Genomic DNA, 25,969 nt, shown 5'->3' on the forward strand with positions numbered 1-25,969 from the left:
TTTAGCATCCCAACAAAAAAAAAATTCTCTTTTACTTCCTTAAAATACATAAATAGTATAATTTGTCAACGAAATTCAACTAAAAGCATTTATATGTACGTTGACTAAAAAATAAGATACTTTGTTTGGGAAATCAATAACATAAACAAGGCCACACCTCACTGACATTCAAGAAATCTAAGCAAAACGTTACGATTTAAACATGAAGAATGGAAGATTCTATCAACTTCGAAGAAAATAAAACTTCAAAATTCAAAGGCTAAGGAGCCAAAACCAAGAGCATAAAACATGGTGGGAGGCAAAGAAGAGATGTATAGTGTATTTGATTCCACATGGCAAATATAATTTTTCACATTTAGGGAGAACTTAATAGTTATAGCATCCACATCCTAGACGCAATTTCTTATTTCTCAACTGTTTTTTCAAACACGTATAATGGTGATCAAAATAGAGGTTTCCTTCCATTTAGCATCCCCAACAATTGATCAATAACTTTGCTCCCATCATCACGCAAGCCAGAATGCATGAACTCATTAGTTATCCATGGCCTAATCCCTGCTATTTGAGAAGCTGTTTCCATGGCCAGCTTAAAATTCACGTACAAGTCTTCATAGTACACAGCTGCCGCAACAGGTACCTGCCAGCATTGGATCAAAGTTAACAACAGAAAAATTTAAAGAGACTCACCTTCATCTTGTCTTGATATACATATTCAATTGTTAAGGTTGTATCAATCATAATTCATGTCTTGCTAGGAATTTTGTAGGTATAACAGATAACTAAGCTACCTTGTTGTTATTCAGAACCTGAACATCATATAGTGGGGGCCAGTCCTTCTTCTCTGCCAATATATGAGCTGCCTCTTTGAAAGGTTTCAATGCATGAATCTCATCAAACATCCATGGGAAAATCATCTATAAAAGCAAATGAACACGGTAATCATCTTCTCCTCAAAATAGTAAAGAAAAGAAAATAAACAGATTAGCATTCAACTAAGTGGTTAATTACCTATATGGGAAATGCAATGCCATGCATAATGCTCCATATCCAAATGGCATGCCAATTGTAACCAAATCTTTTCATTAAATGAATGCATATATTGATAAACATTATAGATGTACAAAAGGTTTGAATTATTCACATCAAACATCAATCAAGTTACTGAATTCTACGACTCTGTTTGGATAAATTTCTCAATGAACATTGATAGGAGAAGAAAATAAGAAGGTAAAATGAGTTAAACTTTTCCCACAAGTTAAAATTAACTTATGCATAAGCTAATTTATACAAGCTTTCTCATTTAACTTCTCCAAAAGTTAGATTTTAACTTATGCATGAGCTAGTTTTAACTTATAGGAGAAACTTAATTCATTTTGCCTTCTTATTTTCTTTTCTTTTCTAATAGGTTCTTATTGAGAAGCTTATCTAAATAAGACCTATATTTGGTTACAGGCAGCTATATATTCTTATATTTTGTTTTATTTTAACCAAGAATCAGTTTCTCTCCACTAGGAAATGTGGAAGAATAAAAAAAAAAAGACATACTATACTATGCACCGCTGTTACTCTGAATAGCTTTAATGCAATATTTATGGCATAATTTAAGATGCTTTGTGCAAAGTAAAGAAAAATGATATTCTTTACACCCTACCTCTCCTGTAAAAAGTACAGGGAGTCTTTCTCTGGCAGCTCTAATTGCATCAAACTTGTCTCCAACTGCAGTCCTTACACTATTAGCAGACCATTTATTAGCAGAACCCTACAGAGAGAATGAGCAACCAGAGTTGAAGGAGAACCATAGAACATCAATAAACAAGGAACCAAAAAAGAAATCTACCTGACAATAGATGGATTCATGTAGAAGAGCATAGAGTGGATTGGTATCAAAATTTAACCACTTCTCAAACTGCATAGAATGAAAATTGGCCCTTGAAATTCAGATGGAAACTTGAAATTCAGGATTATAATCACGGAAAAGCAAACATTTTTCTTACAGAACTTAGGAAGTTGTAACTTATTCTCTTTGGTGCTCCCGGAACTAAAGTAGGATCCCATACACTCTCAAACCTAGAAAGGTTAGTACAAAAAAAATCAATAAATTTAATTCAAGATAGTTCTAAAACACACAAGGTAATAATGCATTACAAATAGTGCATGCTTTCGAAACCAGCTCTGGATCCTAAGCCAGATAGACCAAGAGTCTGCAGCCCTCTTGGAGTTAGGAAGCCACCGGATGGAAGAGCTACCTGCACAAAGAGAGAAGCAAATTAGGATTTGACAGAACATAGCTCACATTTTCATGTTTAACAACAATAAGAAAAATGTGAGACAGATAATCACCCCTCCTCCTTCTTGTTCAGCCAAATAATTAACAAGTTCTTGAACAATTTTAATATCTTGAGGGAATCTCTTGTAGTACTTCTCATTTTGATGTATAGCTTGCTCAAAGCCTGCTTTGTACACTGAATCTGCAGGACATCCACTGCCAATCGGAGGAATTCCTCCAGTTATAAGGACTTGCTTCAGTCCTTGTGGTGCAAAACTCAAATATGTGACTGCACAAAATCCACCATAGCTCTATCACAATTAAAAAAGAACGGAAGAAGAGTAAGCAAGCATGGAATTCCAAGGCTATATTGGTTTCAAAGGTACAAAGGCATTCTAACCAAAGCTCCTAAATCAAAAAAGCATAAGGCAATGCCTACAGCAGGACTCATAAATATCAATTTTAAATTTCAAGGAGACGGGCAAAGAAAGGAAAGGAAGAAGTTACAGATTGCAAAGCCAGACTGGTTAGGCATCAAAATCAGCAACTCAAATGAATACCTATAAAAAACAATAACTCAAATACCTGTCCCAATATTGTCCAAGGACCAGCATCTGGAACAAGGCGTACTCGAATAAACTCTGCATCGTTTACTATATTATCCGCTCGGAAATATTTTAAGAAGTCAGCTAATTCATCAGCAGACTTGAACTGTGACATTGATGACACAGTCAACGGAGTTGATAAGCCTGTTCCTCGCTGTAGAAAAGTACAAAAGTAACAGAACAGATTATACAAAAAAGTTGTTACAATATCACAAAGATAAATGACATCAATGCCAAGCAAATCATGCCTGATCCATTAAGATGAGACGGAATTCTTCACAGACTTTTTTAGTCCATCCACCTGATTCAGTTGGCCGCCCGCACTCAAACCCAGGTCCACCTTGCAAATATAATAAGTATGGCAAGTTTTTCTCTTCTTTCCCAACTGCAACAAAATTACTGAGTTTTGAAGGAAAGCATGCCAAGGTGATGAAGGGGATGAATGGGTGATGTACAAGACTAAGCATGAGCACTCATCCAATAAGCAATATATAAACTGAAAATTTATTACAAAATAAATTAAAAAAACTGGGATCAAATTGATTTTGTTGAAGACTGACTAATTAAAACATAAAACAATATGAACAGAATATTAAAGAAATCTTTATGCTTCTGGACATGAGGTATGCAATGCTGCTCTAGTTGCCAACATACCTAAGTGTTCTGGTCAACACTAAAAAAACACACAACAATCAATCATGAAATCATTGAAATGTATGATTTGCATCCTAGAAGATACCCATGTTTCTCACTGAAACATAATGGCTGTACCTGTGGGAACCGATTATTAATTGCCCAATGCCCGTAAGTAACATATTCTACCAGTACCAGTAATGCCATGTAAAGCTTTCTTCATTATCCAAATAAATCCATGTCAACTTCCTCTCATGTTCTCTTCCCGAGCACACCATCCCAATTACATAGTAAAAAAAGAGTTTATTTGTCTCTCACTTGAAAGGAACGTAATCTCTTTTGCTCCAATGACACTCATCCCTCGCAGAAAAGTGAGATCTTGAGGAATTGTAAGCAAACACAAACACAAAAAACTTTATGGTACTGCCCAAGTCCTTGTTTTTAATTTATAAAGCTCAAGTAGGTTCCACACCTCCACCTTTTAAAAATGAAGCAATACCATGACACTAAAGGGCTCCAACACCTTCCATATTCTATTCATTATTTTTCAATCCAAAAATGGATGTTAAACCCGTTCCATTCCATCTTCTTACACCAATCCAAACACAGCCTATAAACGACTCAAAACTACTATATAATCCAAAAAGCCACTATTAAATTCTGCCCCAGATACCCCATTGACAAAATATTCAAAAACCCAAACCTAATACACTATCACAAAAACCCCATCTGGGTTTTTCTTCAATTCTCACATTGACTCATTAGCCACCATCAAAATTCCAGTTTTTGCCCCACAAATTAAAACGATTAAAACCAAAAAACAAAACTTTTCGTTATCACTCAACCTCCATGCAAAAAGGAAATCAAGGGCAACGAAGAAACAACGAATGCAATCAATCAAACCAAGGGAAAACGATTGAAAAAAAAGTTGACTTTGACTAATGTTACCTGCAACGACTTCACGAGCGAAAACAGTGATCTTGGGAGAAGAATGGGGTCCCAGAGAGTGATCGAGAGGAACCTTGAAGCGATGATCGCGCAACCGGAGCTCCGGCACGGAGTACCAGTCTTTGGTGACGTGATCCGGCGAGGAGTCGTCGGCGGCGAGGCCTTCTCCGTTCATTTGGAGTGAGCTTCGGCGAGAATGTGAGGAGAAACGATTGGAAACAGAAAAGGGTTTTGTGAAGTGAGATAGTGAGGAGAAAGCGCGAGAAGAATGATGAATACTATTAAGAGGGAAATGAAGCAATGTTCTCAGAAAAGGTAGTGGTGGCGCGTGGAGTAACAGCATTGTTGTGTTGCGAGTGGGACGAAGTGAGGGTAAGCGAGAGTGGATAAAATCTGAACGGTTTTTTCTAACTTTGACTGAATTGCTAGGACGGCTATGATTTGGTTTCGGAGAAACAAAGTTATCTCAGCCGTTTATTAGTGGTGACTCAATGACTCTTGTTTATGCGATTTTATTTTTGCATTAAATTGTTATTTTATACTTTTTTAATTAGTATTCTAATTAAATAAGATTTTTAGTATCCTTAATTTTTTTAATTAGTATTTTTTAATCAGAGTTAAATATAATTAATCAGATATTTACATACCATCATTCAAATGATATTTTACCAAAAAAAAAATATTATTTAATTTAATTTTTTACCATTCAACCGTATTTGGTAAATAAATTTATTTTAATATGGTGTAGTTTTTGTGAGACATTATTTTAGGTAGCATTTTAGCTTCTTATATTTTACTTCTTATTTAAATATTATTAAATTTATTTTAGTTTTGTCATTTCTTTTTTTATAGATTTTTAGGAATTTTTTAGATACATTTTATATTAGTTATTTATTTTAAGCATTATAATGTGTAGATTATTTATTTTACTATTTTAATATTATATTTTAAAATATTGATAATGGATTAGGATGATAAACTAATATGCAATAGTATTTAGAAATACACAATGGTATGCAACGGCATCCTCGACAACAAGCTTGAGATTTTATTCCATATATCCCATCTATACTTTCATAGTTTCATTGTTTGTGTGTCTCTCCGTTAGATCATTTGATGTAAGAAAATTTTCTCAATTTCCTTTTTGTCAATTACACCGACAAAGAGAAGAGTGTGGTGAAGGATAATCGGAGTTGGCGGAAAAAATAAAAAGAGAATTTTTAAATAAAAAATATTCGTTTTGATCCATGTATGTAAAATTTTTAGCATGTTGTTATTCCTTATAAAAAATTAAATATATTTTAATTTATGTAAAATTAAAATATATTATTATTTGAGTTAAATTGCAACGATTCGTATATAAAAAAAACATTTTCAATTTTACACGGAAAATAAATATACTTTAACCATTTTAAATACCAAGTCTTTGTTGGCCATTCGAAAAAACAAAGGCTAGATTATTGACATGCGAATAACGTAACCAACATATGCACCCATTGTTCACCGAATACCAGAAAAGTGAAATTCACACAAAAAATCACAGCATCACTCATTTCCAATTCTGTGTTTGCCATAATGCAATTCCTAGTAGCACTTTCAAGAGCTTCTTCCACTGTAACCAACCATTGTCTGCGCCACCTCCGCAGCACGTGCAACGTGGCGGCGGAGAAGGTGACGCTGACCCGGTTGAAGCAGAAGCACCGCAAGCAAGAACCCATCACCGTGGTCTCCACCCACGACTACCCTTCAGCGGTGCATGTCGACGTGGCAGGCATAGATGTCTGCCACGTCGGAGACTCTGTGTCCATGGTGATCCATGGACACGACACCACCATTCCGATCACCCTCGAACAAATGCTTGCTAAGAGGCCTCTTCTCGTTGGAGACTTGCCATTTGGAACCTATGAATCCAGCTCCAATCAGGTATACCGTGATTTTAACCTTGTCATTTGGTTCCACTGTAATAGCGAAAATTCTTTCAATATATTGAGGCTAAGAACAAACCTTTTGAAAAACTTAGATGAAAACATGAATAATTTTACGTCCAGACTCTAAGTTGCATTTGGCTGGCTTTATCAACGTCTTACCTTTGGGTACCTAAGAATTAATTTATTATTCCAATCATTTTCCTTTTTCTGTTCAATTTTGATGTTTTTTCAATATTTTCTTTAAACAAAATGGACTGAAATGGCACCTGTATTGATAGAATTTGGTCTCTAATTAACCAATGAGGTATGTTTTGAGTTGACAAACGAAGTTGCCCGAGGAAGGACTTTAACTTATCTCGTGTACGTTGAGTTCAAAAGTCTTCGTACGTATAAAACCAAAGTTTTGGTCGAGTTTCTTCAAAAGTTGCAAGAACCAAGAGCTACTATATTTATTAAGAGAAATTTTATTCTTATTTATATTTTTTGTAATTTTTCTAAGATTCAAAAAAGTTTAAAAGTATAAAAAGAGTGTTTCAGGTCAAGCTTCACCTTTTATGCTAAATATATAGGATTTTCATAATCCCACTGTTTGTCTTTTTTTACCGTTAAAAGGAAGTACAGGAGGTGGTGTAAAAACATATACATAAGCATGCAAAAATCCAATACTGTATCTAATATTATATATGATTGGTTTTATCTTTTATTTATTTATTATTTTTTTACAGTATTTTAAAAATAATAAAAAATAAAATTTTATCGCACTAGTCCAACTTATAAGCCAATTAATCAAGATTCTCTCAGAAAATACTTGCAATTTATATAAAAAAAAATTATACATAGTTTAAAAATATGCTTCAAAATCAAAGGCAACATCTAAGTTCTATCTTATATATATTCAACAAAACACTTTCTAAAATATACTAGTAATGCGTGGGAATTGAAATATTCTTGAAGTTGAAAATGCTCGTGTGCTCTTTTGGAGTTAAGAATTTATTTATGTTTTTTTCTTTTATTTTATGAAAATCATTTTGTTACTTCTTAGTACTCACCAGGATTGAAATATGAAGGAAAATGTTAGGGAACAAGAACTTGGGTCAATCAAAATGTTAGGAAAAACAAGGACAAGTATTTCAGTATGAAAGATTTTTCAGGTGTGTGCAGTGGTTGTAAATTTTTCTATTTGATTGTAAGTTGTAGGCAGTTGATACAGCAGTACGTATGTTAAAGGAAGGAAACATGGATGCCATAAAGCTTGAAGGAGGGTCAACTTCAAGGGTTGTTGCAGCAAAGGCCATTGTTGAAGCTGGAATAGCAGTCATGGGACATGTGGGACTTACTCCTCAGGCCATTAGTGTTTTGGGGGGATTTAGACCTCAAGGAAGGACTGTTGCTAGTGCTATCAAGGTCTATCTAATTAACTCTCTTTATTAATATATATGACTTAAATATGTTTTTATTTCCTCGAATTTAGGTTATTGTTATTTTTTATCCTTTAAATTTAAATTTTTTTTTTTAATCTCCTAGTTTTAAAAAATGTTCTTTTTAATCTTTCATATATTCAAAGACTACCAAAAATTATATATTTAAACTGCCAAAAATCAATCTGGAAAAACTAAAAAGAATAATTTTTTATATTCAGAGACAAAAAAAAGAAAATTTAAATTTTGGGGATAAAAAACAACAATGATCCAAATTTTAAGGACAAGAAACATATTTAGGCCTTAATATCTAATTAATTGGCATTTGCAGGATTTTATTGTCATCCTAATAGGAATAAGTCTATGAAGGTTGTGGAGATGGCATTGGCTTTTCAGGAAGCTGGGTGCTTTTCTGTTGTTATAGAATGTGTGCCTGCACCTGTGGCGGCTGCTGTTACAGCAGCACTTCAGATTCCTACTATTGGAATTGGGGCTGGTCCATTTTGCAGTGGCCAGGTAAGTTGGTCATGCTGACCTTTTACCTAATATTATATGCTTGAGATTTGAGAACTTCATTAAGAGTGGAGTGGCCTAGACTAGAGCCACTATTTTTTCGTAGTTAAAAAACACTTGACTATTGCTTTATCTTGAGGCATTTATCATTCACCAACTTCAAAGTAGGGAATTGTGTTTCATGATAAATTGTTGTGTTAATTACATGATGTTTTTATTTGAATTTTGGTCATGTATTTGTAAAATGGTTTTATATTATCTTTCAATTACAAGTCATCCTTAATATGATTAATTATCATAAAAGTCAATAAATTTATTATACATAATGAATTGTGATTGAATGATGATAAAAATTTATTTTACACTGTCAATCCATAACATATTTTCTCTGTTCATTTTCATGTGTATGTATGTAGATATATATTGAATTGGAGATGTTCAGCTGATCCTAATTGCTAGTAGACTGTGTGCACTTTCAAATTTGACCAACCCTCAATTGATTTGAGAATATTAAAGGAACTACTATTTGAAGTGAAATTTTCACATCTTTTGGGGTTGAGAACTTGGGGATCTTTTCTGTGTTTGAGGGAGTTGATGATTTTGTAAGCATATGGTGTGGTTTTATTGAAGGATGGATTTGCGTAAGTTACATGATTTTCATCTCTGTAATTTGTTATCATCTCTCTGCCACTGAGATGAATTGTTGCTTTATGAGCAAATGACTCACTTGGATGATTTATCCCTACTTGTAATTTGAAATGATAGATCTTCAATTCATTTTTTCTTTTTTTACCTTGTTATTTAAATGGAGCATGTTTGTTACCGTCACAATAATTATTGTAGGAGAAATAATTTAACAACCTTTTTCCTCTTGTTTAACTTCAAGAAATCTTCCTTTATATAAATAACCAACCTAGACATGTATATTTCGTGAACTAATTTCGTTCAGTTATGTACTCGTATGAATTATTTACACCTCAGTAATATTATAGCATATGCTAACTAGTCGTAATCTCTGCCCTTTTATTTATGAATGATTCTTGGTGTAGTCATAATTAAATTCTAATTCATTGTTCATACAGGTGCTAGTTTTCCATGATCTGCTTGGTATGCTGCAACACCCTCATGCTAAAGTATTTCTTGAAAATGTTACCTAGTTTTTTTCTGTCCTTTATTATTGGATTCTTTGCTAAATTCAAGACAATCCATCTTTTGCAGGTTAGTCCAAAATTTTGTAAACAGTATGCCTGTGTTGGAAAAGTTATCAAACAAGCCTTATTAGAATACAAGGAAGATGTGATAAATGGTTCATTTCCTGGCTCTCTCCATATCCCATATAAAATCTGTGAAGCTGAAGCAAATGGTTTTATAAATGAATTGCAAAGATTGGGTTTGGACAAGGCAGCATCTGCAGCAGTTGAAGCAGTTCAAAATATGGATACTTCCAAATCAAATGGTAAAGGAAACTCAACAAAGGACTAAAACAGTATTTTAGTCCCTAAAAAAATTGAGGTCAATCACATTAGTCCTGAAAGATGAAAATCATTATTTTCATCCTTGAAAGGGGAAATAGTTGATCACTTTAATCCTTTTCAGAGACTGAATTACCGTTAAAATGGGATTAAATTGTTTGATTTTTTCATCTTTCAGGAACAAAAATGATGATTTTTATCTTTCAAAGAGTAATATGATAGATTTCAAATTTTTCAGAGATCAAAATCGTCTTTAATTTTCAAGAAGTGAACAATTTAATAAAGATACAGTTGACGCTAACAAGCGACAAAGTTTCTATCAACGAAGTGAATAACTTGTACTGTGTTGCTGTACTCTAATTCTGGCTTATCAAATGTTTCTATCAGTAAAAGTATAAAACCGTGCTACCAACTTAAGTCTTTTCAACTCTTCAATCTCTTCAAATCCTGCAAATCATATTTTTTTAAGAGAGAGTGACACGTTCTTTCATGATGAATAATTACAGGGAAGGACATTGCATTGCCATTAGTAAAACAATTTGCTAGCTTGGTCCCTTGAAAGAGAGAGAAAACAGAACCATACCAGAAAACGTGTGTCATAATTACATTAGAGACTTAATAATTATACAATGAACATAATAAACATAACCATACAATATAATACTTACATGATATATTGAACCTAGACGCATGTATCCAACTCAAACATAATGCATGTTTCAGACCAAGGTCAATTACATGTAGGTCGAGTGTATAATTTTGCAATGTGCTGTGTTCATTTAAAAGCTTATCTTAATGTGCTCTTAAGTGCGCTTGAGTAAGGTCAACTTTTGAGGCCATGATTCTTTACCACCGATGCTTGTGGAAGGTGAAATATTGGTGACACAGTTCTGTCTAGTAAAGTTGGGATTTGCCCACCACAAGATCCTTCCTAAAGTTTGTAAAGTTCCCAAGGTATGACACATTGTGAGGTTGAACCATAGGATGTCCCTAATTGAGTAATAACATTAAACAATCCACTAAAAAACCTTACCCTTATGATTTAGTTTCTTTTTCAGAAAAAAAAAGGTATATTTCTTTCTTTTTTAATTGCAATATATATAGTTTATTATTTGAACTGAGGATTCTTCCACTCCAGTATCCTTCAAATTTGGCTTTTAAACGAATTGTATGTTGGTTTATCAGTTATATTGTTAAGCTGTGTCCTACAAAAATCATAAAATTCCGGCAGGTAAAAGGCATGATGATGATGATGTTCTAGGTAAATTCTTTGCTCCATTACCGACAGAGTTCCCAACATTCCATATATAACTTTGGATTTCAATATTTTGAAAGCCGTTTAAAAGTAATTCCCACCAAGCTTTTCAAATGGAGTGATGGATTGAGTAGAAGTTCCATGTTGATTTCTAAAATAGGGAACCAAGTGTTTCTGTTTCATGTGCTTAAAAAAGAAAACGAATTTATGCTATCCAATTTTTTTTCCAACTACAATAAAACCTGAAGGATAAGTATCGTTTATTCGTGACATGATATTGGGCGTACCACTGTCCAACTTCAACACTTGGTTTACAATTTGTAAAATGATTGGTGAAAAATCAACTTGTTAACATTTTCACCTTCACACGGCTACTTGTAAAATTCTTGCTTTAATTGCGTATATACATCACCAAATTCGATACTTCACTTTCCTTCCAATTGTATGAAATGATTCTTTTTCTATGGTTAGTAACGGATATTTCAAAATCCTGTAAAATGTAAATCACGTGGTTTATCCTTAGCAACAATGATAAGATGAATCTATGAAGTACGAATACTTCTATTATTAGAAATGTCCTGATAAAAAAATTATTTGAAATACCTTGGTGTCAAGCATTATTTTGACTTGACATTTATCTTACACATGTTAGCCACTTGTTGATAGGTGTCGAATTAAATAAAATATTTATTTATTTATTTGGCTATTTAAATTGGCATCTCCATATAAATGAACACACTAATATTATTAAAATAATTATTTTAACTTTAAGAAAAGTAAGCTTAAAATATAATATAATGTAAAAAAAAATCTCTTAACTTTTGTGTGAGTTTTGTTATTATAGAAAAAAAGTAAAATATAACAAGTTAGTTTGATGGGTGAATTTTTTTTTTTAGAAGATGCGATTCATCTTGTTTTGAAATTTTCAGTTAAGATATCAAGTATTCATCATAAAATAATACTTCTTGATGGTCTTTTTAAAAAAATTAATATACTAGAAAATAATATTGATTATCAATTTAGATTTATTAATATGTTACTCATAATATATGGTTACATGATCTAGCATGTAGAAATGGCCCTTCTAAGAATTTTCCAATATCATATATTTTAGATATTAACCTATGAAGTATAACATCTTATCCCGTGTCCTATCCATACCTCTTCATATACTTAATTATAAAAATAAAAAAAAAATCATTTTCCAGCTGATGCATGTTTGGTAAATTGACCCCTTCCACTAGGCATGAGATGCAAAGTTATTGGGAGCCAAGCAAATGGCACAAAACTAAAATGGTGAGCCTAACATGTTAACTTCAAGCTAACGTGGCTCTCATTTGGGGAAGGGGACGTGAAATACTTTGCTTCTCAGTGAATAAAACAGATAGGAGCCAGATACCATATAAACCAAAACGCATATGCTTGATGGGAATCTAATTCCTTGATTACCTTAACCCCTCGTGTCTCCAAAAAAGGTTCACTACTATCGGTGCTCATGCACAGTACTACTAGAATATATACCCAACAAGCAACAACCATGAACCCATATGTCACAGTCACACGATAATAATAATCATTACCAAGAAGAAAAAACTATAAGTCAACCCAAAAGTGCTTTTGCCAATTTATATCACAAAACCAATGTCAAATACAATGAACTCAACCACAACTCAAGGAGCATACAAAAAACTTACTAAAATAAATTGTTTTACATTAACACATAGGTATGATGACATAAATAATAAAACTATGAATGCCTAATAATAATCATTCATTTTTAACAAGATTAATGCTTTGATTGATCTACCTTACTAGTCACTACTACTCTACTAAGGAAAACTTTTCCTCCAATTCACAAACCATTGTTAGTAAAGATTCCTCCAAAATGTTTCATTTCCTCTACAAACAATAAATAAATAAAAGGTCCATATTGTCATCAATGAAAAGCATTGTGATGATTTCCTTCCCCCAAAAGAATCATCTACATCCACCAGCAGTAGCAGCACCACTAGCCACCCAAGAAGGGATTGCAATTGCAGAAAAGGGGTCACTGAAGCAGTCTCCAGTGACAACAGAAGGAGCAGTGAGTTGGCTCAGCTCATCCAAACTTTCAAAGAAGTCATCTGAAAGCACCATATCAGACAAGCCAAATTCATCTTCTTCCTCGTCATCCATCACATCCTCTTTCTCTTCTCTGCTCTCAGATTTTTCCCCTTGTGGTGGTGTTGGAGCCTCTTCCTCTGCCCCTGAGGTGGCAGGGGAAGTGGGTTTTGTGAAGCTCTTGCTCTTTTCAGAGTCTTCTTCAGTGGTGGTGGCTGTTTGAGGTGCCAATGGCTTCTGGCGTGTGGAACCAGCAAGAGAGTTTCTGTGAGTAGGTGCAGGGTGGTTGTGCTCAGCAGTGTAAGTCACTATGAACATTGTTGGGTCTGATCTGTTTCTTTCAACCTGTTTCCTTGCCAAACACCCCTTTGAGCTGCTACATCTATAGTACCCCCTACAAAAACGAAATCAAACCTCAATTAGACCTTAAAGTACACAACTTTGGAAATTTGGATTTGATTACTTAAAGCATAAAGTGGGATGCCATGTGATAATTAATTGCAAAATTCTCTATTGAGATCTCAAACACCTTTACTTTATAAATCCATGCACATATTTTCTCACAATCTCAAATCAAGGGCCATCAAATTAAAAGAGCCAAATCATGAATTTTTTCAACCAAATTTTAGAAAATTGCAAGTGAAAATCTTGTAGGCTAACCTTGGATATGGAGACCCCTTTATGGGTTTCTGGCCATATTTCCTCCATGCCCATATGTCTGAAGAGAGATTCTCAACTGGTACTTGACAAACTTTCTTAAGCTGGTTCTTTCTGAAAAATACCAAAAAAAAAAAAAAACAATCATAAGCACATCTCACAAATGCACAAACCAAGTTTTTAAAAAACTGTCTGCAACCACAAAGTGACATAATTGCAGTCTCATCACTCGCATTTGACCACAATTTTCCACAATATCAAAGATCGCAACAAAATCTTGACCACAACCGCAATTTAAAACCTTAACAAACACAAAATTATCAACCAAAGACATGATTTTTAAGACATGGGCAAGTCCAAGATCATTTTTTTTTCTCTGGGGTATCAAAACCAAGCAAGCACAAACATCTGTACCTTCTTTTAGATCGTGGGGTGGTGACAGCATGTGGCTGCTTACTCCTCTGTTGTTGTTTCTCTTGCGTTGAAACAGACTTGGGTGGAGCAGAGGAATAGGAAGAGAGTGAGGACAAGGGTGAAGAGGCCTGCAACGTTAGAGGCTGAGATTTAGAGAAGAAAGGCTTGCAAAGCTCATGCAACTCCTCAATGGAGCTCCTTGCCTCAAAAGGGTACGCAGAAAGCGACAAAGCTTGGCTTATTCCTTGTTCACCCTTGAAGATGTTGAAGCCGGAAGAGGAAGAAGAAGAAGCAGCAGCTTCAGGGTGGAAGTAACAAGAGGCAAAGCCAGAGGAAGAAGAAGATGAGGAAGACACCGACGATGATGTAACGGTGGAGCAGCCTCTAACCACCGCATGTAGATCCCAATCTTCCGCCATAGAGAGACAAAAACTCTGCAGTGTGTGGAATTTTTTTGAGAGAGAGAAAAGACAAAAGAAGGCGCTGACTTTTGGCGAGAGAGAGATGATAAGGTGCAGTGAGTGGGGATGGACTTGTATTTATAGAAAGAGAAAGAGGGCGTTTTGCACAAAGTCTAGTGAGAGAGAGAGGGAAAAAAACTCAAAAAGTTGTTTCTTCTTCTCTTCTTTTTTTCAATGGAGAGAGAGACTGTTTGGTTGGCATTTTGGCATCTCTATGCTTATCTATTTACTTTAATTGATTTTATTTAATTCATCTTTTCCTGTTTGTTTCACTCGGCATTGGAAGACAGTGTTTTGTGATTTGGGGGTTGACTTTGGAAAATGTCAAAGGGGGGTGACACTTCACACTAGGCTATGAATTTTATGGCGGATGTAGAGAAAGTCCCCACGCACTTTATGATGAGGGTCTAAGGATTTCTTTCTAACTTCTAAGTTTTGCCGACACCATATAAAATATAATAATGCCACAAATAGTTGGATCATTTATATATGGACATTGAGGCAACCACTAGGCTCAATTTTTTTTCGAATGGAGGTCGTCTAATTTATTGGATCATGATTAATTTTACTGTGTTCCGTAGTTATTATTAATTCTGGAAACTTTATATATACTAAAATTAAATATGATTTTTTTGTTAAATAAAACATTTTCATTCCTATGAATAAAGTGAAATCTTACATTATTTCGTAAATTCTTTGAGTTTTATTATACTCAATTTAGTGGTGGGAGATTTAAGTAAATTTAAATAAGTGTAATTATTGTACACTAATTTTTTTTTTATATAGATGTTGGAGTTGTTTGTTAAGTTAAAGATTAAAATAAAAAATGTAGAAATTATTTGATAATTTTTTTTTTTACATTTAAGAGATTACAAAAAGTAAAAACATTAGAAGACCTAATAAGAATGATAAAGAGCAAGGACAAAGAAAATGAGTCTAAATTTGATTAAGCGGCGCATAAAGTATATGAACAGTTGGTCATGGCACATTGCTACTTCAATGTCAATAAAGAGCACACAAAGAGCAAGGACAGAAAAACTAAATCTATATTTGGTTAAGCGGTAAATTTTGAAAAATCGCGTAAAATACGTTAATAGTTATCGTGTCACATTGCTACTTCAATGTCAATACAAAGATTTAATCGATTTTGTTTTGACGTGTCTCACACAAAGAGCAAGGACAAAGAAACTAAGTCTATATTTGGTTAAGTGGTGGATCCTAAAAAATCACGTTAAAATATGTGAATTGTTGGTCGTGGTATATTGTTACTTCAATGTAACAAAGAGATTTAATCCATTTTGTTTTAACACGCCACACATCAAAACTAGCCTAAGAGTCAAGAAAAAGAGAATGTGAGTCAGAAAGGGATCGAGATTCTCTCTACATTCAGCTAATTGCAACTGTTAAATGCAAATTGAATTATTTTGATGAATCTAACTTCAAATAACTCCTAACCTAGTGATACTTCTGATACGAACGTGCAAAACAAGTGCAGAAGCAGGAGGCACAACAGCAAAACAGGAGGTGCGGATAGTAGGGAAGTCCAAGAGAAAAGTCACAAACGGTTTTAGGAAGATTGGTGAGGCCAGCAGTGATTAACTTCTAGAAGATCCTTGGCTTGATCATGCTCTGCTAGCAGGGAACAGCTTGATCAATTCTGTTATTGCAATATTCTCTTAGAATCAATTTTGTTATTAGAGTATTATATATAATGATGTAAATAGCAAATAAGGATCATGAATGAAATAAGTCTTTCCTGAATTTTATCTTTTTTCTTTCTGGAGGTCATTGGTCTTCGAAACCAGTTCTGCAACTTTCAGCACCTAACATTCTACTCACCAAAAAAAAAAAATTATCTAATGATTTCCATTTTTGAATGTATGAATTCAAGGAATTCATTGATAAGAAAGAAGAAAAATAAAGAAGAGTTTTAACAAGTTCCTACATATTAAAAAAAATAATAGTCAAAGTTTGAATCTGGACATTAATTTCAAGCAAGTGGAATAGAACAGTTTTAAAAATATTAAAATAAAATTTGATGACGAACTTATTAATAAAGAGTAACTTAAATCATTTAATAAAAATGTATTACTGACGTTTCTTATTGCGTTGGTTCGACGGTTAGGTGTGGCTGCGGCTTCAGACACAGCTCTGAAGTTCACACTTAACCACTTTTGCTTTTGGGAAAAAGTAAGATCGCAAATCTAAACGGCTTCCACAGCATCAGAATCCTATGGTGTAAGATCTAACGGCGAGAGATGGTTTCACGGTAAATGATTGAGTCACATGGTGGAGGTACTGCACACGAATGCAGGCGAATGCGAACCGCGTTTCGAATCGAAAACGTGGGTGCACGAGGTATTCAATAAAAAATGTGCCGTGGGAAAGGAATAACACTTGCATGCTATTAGTGCATAATAACAATTTGAATTTATTTAAATTAAAGATAACACTTTTCGTTCTAAGAATTTTTATATCCCACTAAAAATAGCAGTAAAATTAGTTCTCGAAAAAGTCAATACCCTAGTATTTTCACATTTCAATATTAATTTTTTCAAAATCAAATTTAATAAAATATAAACTCAAAACCCATAACCATCTATTCCCCCCTATTTCCACTTTTTTATATATTTTTTTACAAGTTTCAAATGAAGTGTTGTATTAAATAAAACTCTATTTCTTTTCCTTTTCTTTTTTTCAACAAAAAGCAAAACTGTATCTCAATTGGGAAAAAATGATCGCCTTGGCCCCGCACCACCTTCCTTTTGATGGTTCCTTTTGAAACTTCATTTATATTCCAAACTTTTATTTGTGACCCCATACAGATTCATAAAACACAGAGAGTGGGTTTACGAGAAGGACTCCAACTTTCATGGTTATTGATTAATTAGTATGCGCACGTACGTATTAATATTTTTTTTTACACTAACATTCTTTATTTTTTTATTTTTGCTGATAATAATATGATAGGAAGTAAGCAAAGATATAAGATTCATTTGAAAATAAAAAAATGAAGGAAAGATAAATTGCGAATCCTTTCGTTAATAAAAAAAATTAATAAACTAACTATTAATGTTTGCTCGATAATATATATATATATATATATATATATATATATATATATATGAAAGTTGTACTCATCATAATTTTCAATAAAAGAAATTTACATTTGTTATTAATAAAACCCTAATGATAATGTTAATGCTCCAGTGACTACAAACGGTCATCACCAAACTAATGAATTTCTAACGTGGAAAACACTACAACTACAAGAATTTTTTGCAGACCTTTGAAACTAGCAACAATATCATGCTGTTAATTTAGAGGAGAAACAGTAACTTCCACATGGTTTTGGGCTTAAACTTATTTCAACTATATCCTTGCAGTGGCAACGTGTTTGTGTTTGTGTTGGTGCTTGGGTTTGTAAAATTTGGTCTATACAAGAGGCGATTAACTATATATGAAGTATGAACTACAGAACTACTACATTATCTGATTATTTGGTAATTAGTAGCAATATTATTTTACCATTTCTAAGAAAATCATAATTATGGGAATCTACGACATTTTACACCACCTGTAATCATAACAGCGGACATCTACCACGTTTGACTTACTAATAAAATTAAGTTACATTGGATCACTTAAATATACAATTGTAAAAAAATAATTAAAATATGAATGCCAACAGAGATAGATTCAGTTGATAAAAGATGAATTCTTATTTCAAAAACATGCAAATTTTATTTTCATTATCTTTTGTAAAAACTTTATTGATGGATAATTTATAAATGTATTTGTAAAGGTTCTAATCTTGAAGTCTATCATGATTCTAGTGAGTCCAGAACTCTATTCACTTAAACATTTTGTTAAAAACAAAAGTTATTCATATAATAATACATGAATAGCTAGGCATAATCAAATTTTCCTTTTCTCTACCCATCATTCGGTTATGAAACTCAATAGAGTAAAACCCAAATCATTAGTATAACTTTCTCTTTAACAAGTAAATAAATAAAAGTTCACATTACTATATGATGATAGTACTAATTGTTGAAGATGAGGAAGAGAAACGTTATTCTAGAAGTAGGGACTCCATTGGCACTACCAAAGGATATATATATATTTTTTGCAATTTTTCTGGCTCTTGTCGTGTTTTTTGACATTTATATATATGCATACGAGAATCATTTATTTGTTTCTACAAGTTGAGAATTGAAGGAGGTGGGGAGCATAGACTATACATTAGTAGAAGGGGACATGTGGTTGGTACAGAACTTCCACAATGCTAGAAACCACGCTCCCTTGAACAACAAAGATTTCATTTTCCTTATCAACAAGAGGTTGATATGGAACATGATTTCAAGACATTTTCAGAGGTTAATGACTCCAGAGCAATGCGTTGATAGAGACATTAAAGTCGAGTTTGATGGTCAACCCACATGCACAATCACATAGGGTCTTGGTATTTTCTTCCATAGAGGGAAAGAAAGAAAAAAAAGGAAAAATTGGCCAATTTTAGTATAGTGACTAATGAAATGACTATGATGGATTTGGCACAAGATGTGACCAACAACCAAATGACAAATATTTAGTATATGATACATGTTATAAATACTAACAAGGTCAAATGCTGAGCTTCGATTACTGATTGATTATGTATGTGTATGAAAAATATTTTGTTTAGGAAGACAAAATATATTTTGGCGACTTTTATATCTCGAAAAGTAATTAATTTTTCACTATCAGTTGGGAAATATCCTTATTGAATTTTTTTTATACATGTTATAATAAGAAAAATGTACAAAGATTATATAATATATTCAATTTCCAACAAAATATCCGCACCCACCCTAATTTCGATTTCTCTTTACCGTGAAAAAAAAAGAAAGATAAGATACAATAATGGATAACCACAAGAGAGGTCATAGTTAAACACTTGGCAGAATCAATTAAGGTCTCATATATATGCATGAAAGGTACCTCCTCTATGAGAAAGGATAAGAAACCTAGTTAACTACAGAATTCCCACTTAGTTTCTCATCAAATAGAAAGAGAAAGAGAGACAGGGAGAGCATTTCATGGTGGAAGGAAGGTATCACAATAGCAGACTGGCAGAGGCGTCCCACCACATGTGAGAGCAATTAATGCCATGTGTCTCAATCGATTACTTTATATTGTATTCCCTTACCATGTGTAATCGATGGATAATAAATAGATGCAAATCATATGGCAAAATGATTAATGCCATGTTTTAATTTATTGTGGAGTAGGATTGGTTTCACAACTTTCTTGGTGTGTATATATACCTTATTCATATAGATTACCTTGTTTTAGACTGGTATATAGAAACCTAACTCAATGAAATAGATTGCCTTGATTTAGTTGTAAGACAACTTTGATATATCTTGAAATTTGAAAATATACTTTGGTTTGGAGTAAATTAATAGCATTTTATTTTAGAATGGGTAATTTTCTTTTTATAAATATCTTGGGTCCTGCACTATGTATTCTAATCCAGCCTGGGGATATCCATGTAAAAACAACTAGGGTTAGCAATATCAAGCTACTAAACTTTTGTTATATACATTAGGAGGTGTCTTTAAAGGTATCCCAACTCATTTCCATTGAAACTCAACTGTCCCAAAGGAGGAAACCATCACTAGTGCATCTCAGAACTCAGTCAAAATCAAAGTTGAATATCTCGAACTGAACTACATCATTGGCCCCTTTTGTGAGAATTAAACCTACGACCACATGGTAAATAACTTAATTTTTTTTAACTAAACCAATTATGTGATTTTGGGAGTGCCAAAGTTCTGGTATGTTGGTCTGCATTGTTCTTGTGCATATCCTTCCTTTATCCCAAACATGGTTATCCTGTTTCAGATCATTGATTGCATTATTGTTCTTATAGGTAGTCAGTTTTATTTTTCATGATATATCATTTGTAAAGCATAGGTACCGTGATTAGTGCTAATATTTGTAACTTATTAGAATAGAGAAAATGGGACAAAAATCAGAATTTAATCCTTCATTGGGTGGTTTCTGATACTTATCCACCATGAGTATAAGATACAAATTAATAAAGTTTGATGCAATCCCACGTAAGTAGAGCAGACAATTTTGAAAATTGGGGCAAATATACTTTTCTACTTTCTATATTTCTTTTTTTGTATCTAACTCCGACCTTGGCCATCTCCGTATTGCAGTTCCTAAGAGGTTCAGGCTTGCAAAGGACACAACATTTGGGCAAAGGCACTTGAATAAGTGGAGTCAGTCATCATTTTCCTTATGGATGGTAAGGACATATTTATTAGAAGAAAAAAAAATCTCTTAATTAGCCTTTAGCTAAATTCTGAATTTCGAGATTTTAGTTTGCAAGTGACACGTAAATTAATTTCAAAGTTCCTCATGCTTTTGTACTCTGCTCGAATCAGGTTAGCTTCTTCAGACAATTCTCTGGATCTGTTAAAGAAAGTTAAATAATAAAAGTTTCCTTTTAATTTGTTCACTGATATATTAAGTGAAAGCCTGGTTATTGATTGTGATGAATAGAGTAGAAGGAGGACAATTTGTTGCAGTGAAGAACTGAACCATGGTGATATTGATTGTGATGACTTTCTTTTATATATAAAGAAGTAACTCTATTTGACTAGGGATTGTCTGACTTTACAAATTTTAACAAGGGAGAAAACAAGTTCAAAAAAAGAAGTGTAGAATCTTTTCCCTTATTAATTTAGGATTTGTTTATGATTGTGTTTTGCTGTTGTTTGTGGTTGAGATTCTTTAACTTATACTGATGAGTGATAACAAATACTTACATTTTTCTATCAGGCATTTGCAAGGATTGTAAACCACTATTTTGTGAACAATGTTGGACAGAATTGATAAAATAAGGCATATGAACACCACAATTGTTCAGGTAAATAACTTTTATACTGCATTCTTTAAAACATAGATTCTTAATGTTTTTTATTCTTAACATTGTGGGGAAGATATGATGTTTGTTGTCTTATGATTTCTGGCTGGGACTTCAAGTCTTCATAAAGCTTGGCCAGAGGCAGATTTTAGGGTGAAACTAGAATGTTGCTTTTGCTCATTTTTCTTGCATACATTGGTTCTCTCACTTCTCTGCATGCTATGATAATTAAGTGTCAAGTTTCAGGATAGAGATCTTAAAGTTTCATTTTTTAATATTTTGTTTCTTATCAAGACACTCATACTAATATTCAGCAAAACATGGTCAAGTTACTTAATCATACAATGGTTTCAGGTGGTTCCAGATGCAGGGCATTCAGCCAATGAACCAGCATAACTGATGAACTCGTGGCTACAAATGAGAAATTGAAAAACATAACCAAGACTAAAGGGGACTCAAGTGAGTGGACAGGCAAATAGGAACTCCTGTAGCTTTATTTGAACTACATTCGGATTACTTTTGAACCCGTATCTTTTGGTTGAATATTTGTAGATTTGTTTTATTTATTCAAATGCATTTTTTTTATGTAACTATGCATTCTCATTGTAGCAGGACGTGCAATTGGTTAATGGGAGAAAAACAAAGAGAACAAGCCATATTTTTTTTAGAAAAATATTTCTATATCAGTTTTAATTAGAACTGATGTATAAATTTCTTATAACAACATCCACCATCCATGAAATCGATATTGTATAAATTACAATTATTATAATTCTTTATTTCACATTTTAAAATTTCGTCCATTAATATATACACATCCCACTGATTTAAAGATAAGTATCTGTTTTGAAATGTATAGACATTCAACGTATATTAAACATCAAGAAGAAGATAAAAGATAAAAACAAGAGAATTTTTAAACTGAACTTGTGTTAATATCTATATTTTTTATTGTTCAGTTTACCCTTTTATTTGTTAAAACATAATACCGAAAAATGTTTTTCAAAGCAATATATACCAATTCTGAAAAGTAATTTTTGAAACTGTATTTTAACAAAATATACAATTACAAAAATTATTTTTTGGAACAATATATAAGCCCCCTGTTTATTACCTTTTAAATCTTATTTTTTACCCTATCTTTTTATTATTTAAACCCTAATTTTAAACCCAATGCATCATCATTTGTATTCATTATTCCTTAAATCTTGTTTGTGTAATACTATGTTTCTATCAAGTTTTTTTTTTGTAACATTGTATGTTTTCCTTCATGTGGCACTATATTTCAAGGATCATTCATGATTAACTTCACCTATTATAAAGTGTACATGATACTTCAATTATTTTTACACAATGAAAATAAGAGTAAAGTTAGGTGTCTCTTCATGTTTCATCCATGGTTATTTGTCTCTCAGTCTTTAGCATTGAAATTAGTATGCATCCAACAATTGATGTTTCATATTTTGTTTATGACATTTGGAAATTACTTTCCAGAAATGACTTCTGAAAATTACTTTCCAAAACAACACATACATTAATTTTGGAAGGTAGTTTCCAAAACTGTGTATTTTGTTAAAATATAGATCCCCAAATTACTTTCTAGAATTGGTATATGATATCTCAAAAAGTAATTTTCAAAATTATGTTTTAACAAAATACATATAATTCCATAAACTACTTAGCAGAATTGATATATGTTGTTCTATACAATAGTTTCTAGAATTATGTGTATTTTGTTAATATATAATTGTGAAATTTACTTTTTAAAATTGATATATGTTGTTTAAGAAAGTATTCATGAAACTATGTTTTAACACATAAAAGTGTATAAATGGAAAGAAGAAAATATAAAGGAAAGGGAGGGTGTACTCAACAAACTTGGGGTGTAAATAATAAATTCGTATCAAGTGGTTATCAAGCTTCGGTCACGTATTGTTTCGGCCCAATAAAAGCTTAGCATGGGTTGCAAGACGGGAGGGTTAGCCACTTGCCCAACAATTATTTTCTTCTAGAAAGAATGTTAATGAAACATTATTTTAGTCCCTACAAGACACATCTTTTATTAATTTAGAAGCTTAATTTTGATGAACTATAATTATAAAAATTTGTATAAAATTAATGAATTTAAATTATCTTTAAAATCAATTTTAAAATAATTATTATAAAATTTAATAAACTTACAAGACAATGACAATGTTGTGCCTTTTAATTTTCTTTAGTCCTTTAAAAACTGAATTTTATCATAATTTAGTCCTTACATGTTAAAAATCTTCATATTTTCATATATATATATATATATATATATATATATATATATATATATATAGCCACATTAACTTTTAATTTATTTGTGTCTTTTTAAACCTAATTATTTTAAATGTTTTTTTTATAAAGATTAAGAGTATTCTCATTAAAGGTTTATGTTAGAACCGAGGATGATCACTCTAAAGAAATAAATGTTATAATCAATTATTTAATGCAATTATATATAGAGAGAGAGGACATATCATATATAAGAGAAAGATATCTTATATAAGAGTGAGATGATTAAATTTAAACTGTATAATCAAACATAAATGATTAAAATTTAATAACATGTGATTACTAAAAAAAATATGATTTTATATATATATATATATATGACTCGATCTCAAACGGACTTGGTAGTAAAAACATAATGAAGATGACCCTATATAAAATTGGACATTGAAGCAACCAAAGCATGAGGAAAAGCAGGGAACCAACTTAAATGAAATACTTCACTATTGTTTTCATTCAATGAAAGTTTTGTATGAGGAGGTGGGTTGGTACACGGTAAAATAAAATGCCTACTGTAGGTTGTTCTCCCACCAGAAATTATTTTTATGAAGTCTTCTATGGAAGGATTCCAACAAAATGCCACTTGATTAATTACTTGAGATTGAGTAATTCCTTTCCTTTGCTATAGTTTACTGAAATAGGGCTCCAAATTAGCAACTCCTTGGCACGGCTAATGACAACATGATCGATGTTGTTGACTGCGTTAGGTGGCTTATATATAATATTCTAGAAGACAAATTCATACGATTCTTCTAGGTGATATCTAAAGCAAAGCCGATAATAGTTGGTCATGCATCATCAGTTAATTAGCTGAGAAATTAAAGGTGAGAGGTTTCTTAGCAACCAATCACTCATGTACATTATTCATGAAGAACAAGGGAGGAAGCTAAGAAAGAAGGATGGGCGATTTGGTAAGTGACTAGCAAGAGAAAAAGTATAATTTGCTTTCTCTCTCTTTTAACGCTAGTGATTATTTAGACAAGCAGGTCTAGCTAGTTTCTATAAGAGCAGAATTATCGCATTTCATAAAAAAAGTTATTGTTTTCCTTGTGGTTGTATTACTAATATAAGAAATGTTGACATAAATAATAAAAAAAAGGAATGGTTGAATACCATTTACTAATATAATAGAAAATATTGTAAAAATACTTTTACCAGAGAAAAGTGAATAGAGAAAATATATATAATAACAAAAATAACATGATATTATAATTATTTTGTTATATAAACATATTTAAGATAAATTATTATTATTTATTTATGAGATGTGCATTTCATTTTATTAATATAAAATTGTACCGTGTATGTAATTACACAAATATTTTAGGACAATTTTTTTCTCCTCATTTACTCTCCAAATTGAAATGATTGCATTTTAGGTTGGGATCCACTTTAAACATTTTTTTCCTTTCCTATTTTTTGAGCAACCAAACCGTGGAAGTCAAAGTGGATGAAATTGTTTTTTTAACATCTTTCCTTCCATGTTGTTTCTATTCCTTTCTACCTTGTTCCAAACACAACATTAAAAAGAATTGAGAAAGACTTGATTGGACACAACCCAAAAGTAACATGGTAGACACAATCAATTAAATTTTTCCAACAAATTAACATTTTCCAATGCGCCGTCTTGAGAAGTTTTACCTCTAAACCATCAATACCTGGCCACAATCAACATCTCATCTCATTTTAGTTAATTTTTTCAAGGTGGGTGATCTTGTTGATGTCTCTGACACCATCATTGTCAAGGTTTCTGGGTTATTTTTTTTTAAAGATAGAATAGGGTTTAAAGCAAAAATTGGAGTGAAAAATAAATTATGAAATACAATAATTAAATTATATATGAAAAAAAATCATTTTTTTCCTATTACAATTTTGTTTGGTTCACTTACCATATAATTTATAGTGGGTTAGATTGATTAATCAACACCCCTTACTTCACGGGAATAGAGATTAAAATTTATATTTTTAATTAGGTAAAGTTTATTTGGAATTAAAATTAATAGTGCTAATTATAACAAAAAGGAATTTAAGTAGTGATCATCCGCGAATTGTTACGTA

The 25,969-nt window shown here is 32.3% G+C and overlaps 3 protein-coding genes and 1 long non-coding RNA gene across 6 annotated transcripts; 2 read left to right on the top strand and 2 right to left on the bottom strand.

Annotated features, from left to right (window-relative positions):
- Window positions 1-297: 297 nt before the first annotated feature.
- On the bottom strand, window positions 298-4,835 carry LOC100797553 (proline iminopeptidase). The gene is made up of 10 exons (XM_003534490.5): window positions 4,453-4,835; window positions 3,120-3,256; window positions 2,852-3,025; window positions 2,341-2,577; window positions 2,146-2,246; window positions 1,995-2,067; window positions 1,838-1,906; window positions 1,652-1,759; window positions 789-914; window positions 298-637 (listed from the first exon to the last, which is right to left on the bottom strand). Exons 1-10 carry the CDS (start codon window positions 4,793-4,795, stop codon window positions 443-445), a joined length of 1,563 nt encoding a protein of 520 aa, XP_003534538.2. The 5' UTR covers window positions 4,796-4,835; the 3' UTR covers window positions 298-442.
- A 1,063-nt stretch (window positions 4,836-5,898) lies between these two features.
- LOC100820119 (3-methyl-2-oxobutanoate hydroxymethyltransferase 1, mitochondrial) lies at window positions 5,899-10,195 on the top strand. 3 transcript variants are annotated; one of them, XM_003533546.3, is made up of 5 exons: window positions 5,899-6,375; window positions 7,578-7,784; window positions 8,168-8,314; window positions 9,394-9,444; window positions 9,530-10,195. In XM_003533546.3, exons 1-5 carry the CDS (start codon window positions 6,028-6,030, stop codon window positions 9,791-9,793), a joined length of 1,017 nt encoding a protein of 338 aa, XP_003533594.1. In that variant the 5' UTR covers window positions 5,899-6,027; the 3' UTR covers window positions 9,794-10,195. The 3 variants fall into 3 exon arrangements, with proteins under 3 accessions (XP_003533594.1, XP_014617883.1, XP_040861099.1); XM_014762397.2 differs by having other exon boundaries at window positions 9,394-9,418; window positions 9,530-9,671; XM_041005165.1 differs by lacking the exons at window positions 9,394-9,444; window positions 9,530-10,195 and adding an exon at window positions 8,728-9,385.
- A 2,497-nt stretch (window positions 10,196-12,692) lies between these two features.
- Window positions 12,693-14,891, bottom strand: LOC100798084 (WRKY transcription factor 22). Its single transcript, XM_003534491.5, has 3 exons — window positions 14,210-14,891; window positions 13,799-13,909; window positions 12,693-13,532 (listed from the first exon to the last, which is right to left on the bottom strand). Exons 1-3 carry the CDS (start codon window positions 14,626-14,628, stop codon window positions 13,016-13,018), a joined length of 1,047 nt encoding a protein of 348 aa, XP_003534539.1. The 5' UTR covers window positions 14,629-14,891; the 3' UTR covers window positions 12,693-13,015.
- Window positions 14,892-19,619: 4,728 nt separating this feature from the next.
- On the top strand, window positions 19,620-22,182 carry LOC102664552 (uncharacterized). The gene is made up of 4 exons (XR_416138.4): window positions 19,620-19,804; window positions 20,883-20,971; window positions 21,508-21,595; window positions 21,947-22,182. It is a non-coding gene; the product is annotated as an uncharacterized lncRNA (long non-coding RNA).
- The last annotated feature ends 3,787 nt before the right edge of the window (window positions 22,183-25,969 follow it).

This window comes from Glycine max, chromosome 9 (assembly GCF_000004515.6).
Source record: "Glycine max cultivar Williams 82 chromosome 9, Glycine_max_v4.0, whole genome shotgun sequence".
In the NCBI taxonomy this organism is placed as follows: Eukaryota; Viridiplantae; Streptophyta; class Magnoliopsida; order Fabales; family Fabaceae; genus Glycine; species Glycine max.

Excerpts from the sequence above, each read along its gene's own strand:
- LOC100820119 (XM_003533546.3), top strand. The coding sequence starts at position 6,028 with ATGCAATTCCTAGTAGCACTTTCAAGAGCTTCTTCCACTGTAACCAAC. Across the intron at positions 6,376-7,577 it reads ATGAATCCAGCTCCAATCAG|GCAGTTGATACAGCAGTACG; the intron begins GTATACCGTGAT and ends TGTAAGTTGTAG. Across the intron at positions 8,315-9,393 it reads GTCCATTTTGCAGTGGCCAG|GTGCTAGTTTTCCATGATCT; the intron begins GTAAGTTGGTCA and ends TTGTTCATACAG.
- LOC100798084 (XM_003534491.5), bottom strand. The coding sequence starts at position 14,628 with ATGGCGGAAGATTGGGATCTACATGCGGTGGTTAGAGGCTGCTCCACC. Across the intron at positions 13,910-14,209 it reads ACCCCACGATCTAAAAGAAG|AAAGAACCAGCTTAAGAAAG; the intron begins GTACAGATGTTT and ends GGTATTTTTCAG. Across the intron at positions 13,533-13,798 it reads AAGGGGTCTCCATATCCAAG|GGGGTACTATAGATGTAGCA; the intron begins GTTAGCCTACAA and ends TCGTTTTTGTAG.
- LOC100797553 (XM_003534490.5), bottom strand. The coding sequence starts at position 4,795 with ATGCTGTTACTCCACGCGCCACCACTACCTTTTCTGAGAACATTGCTT. Across the intron at positions 1,907-1,994 it reads GTTACAACTTCCTAAGTTCT|TTTGAGAAGTGGTTAAATTT; the intron begins GTAAGAAAAATG and ends CATTCTATGCAG. Across the intron at positions 638-788 it reads AGGTTCTGAATAACAACAAG|GTACCTGTTGCGGCAGCTGT; the intron begins GTAGCTTAGTTA and ends CAATGCTGGCAG.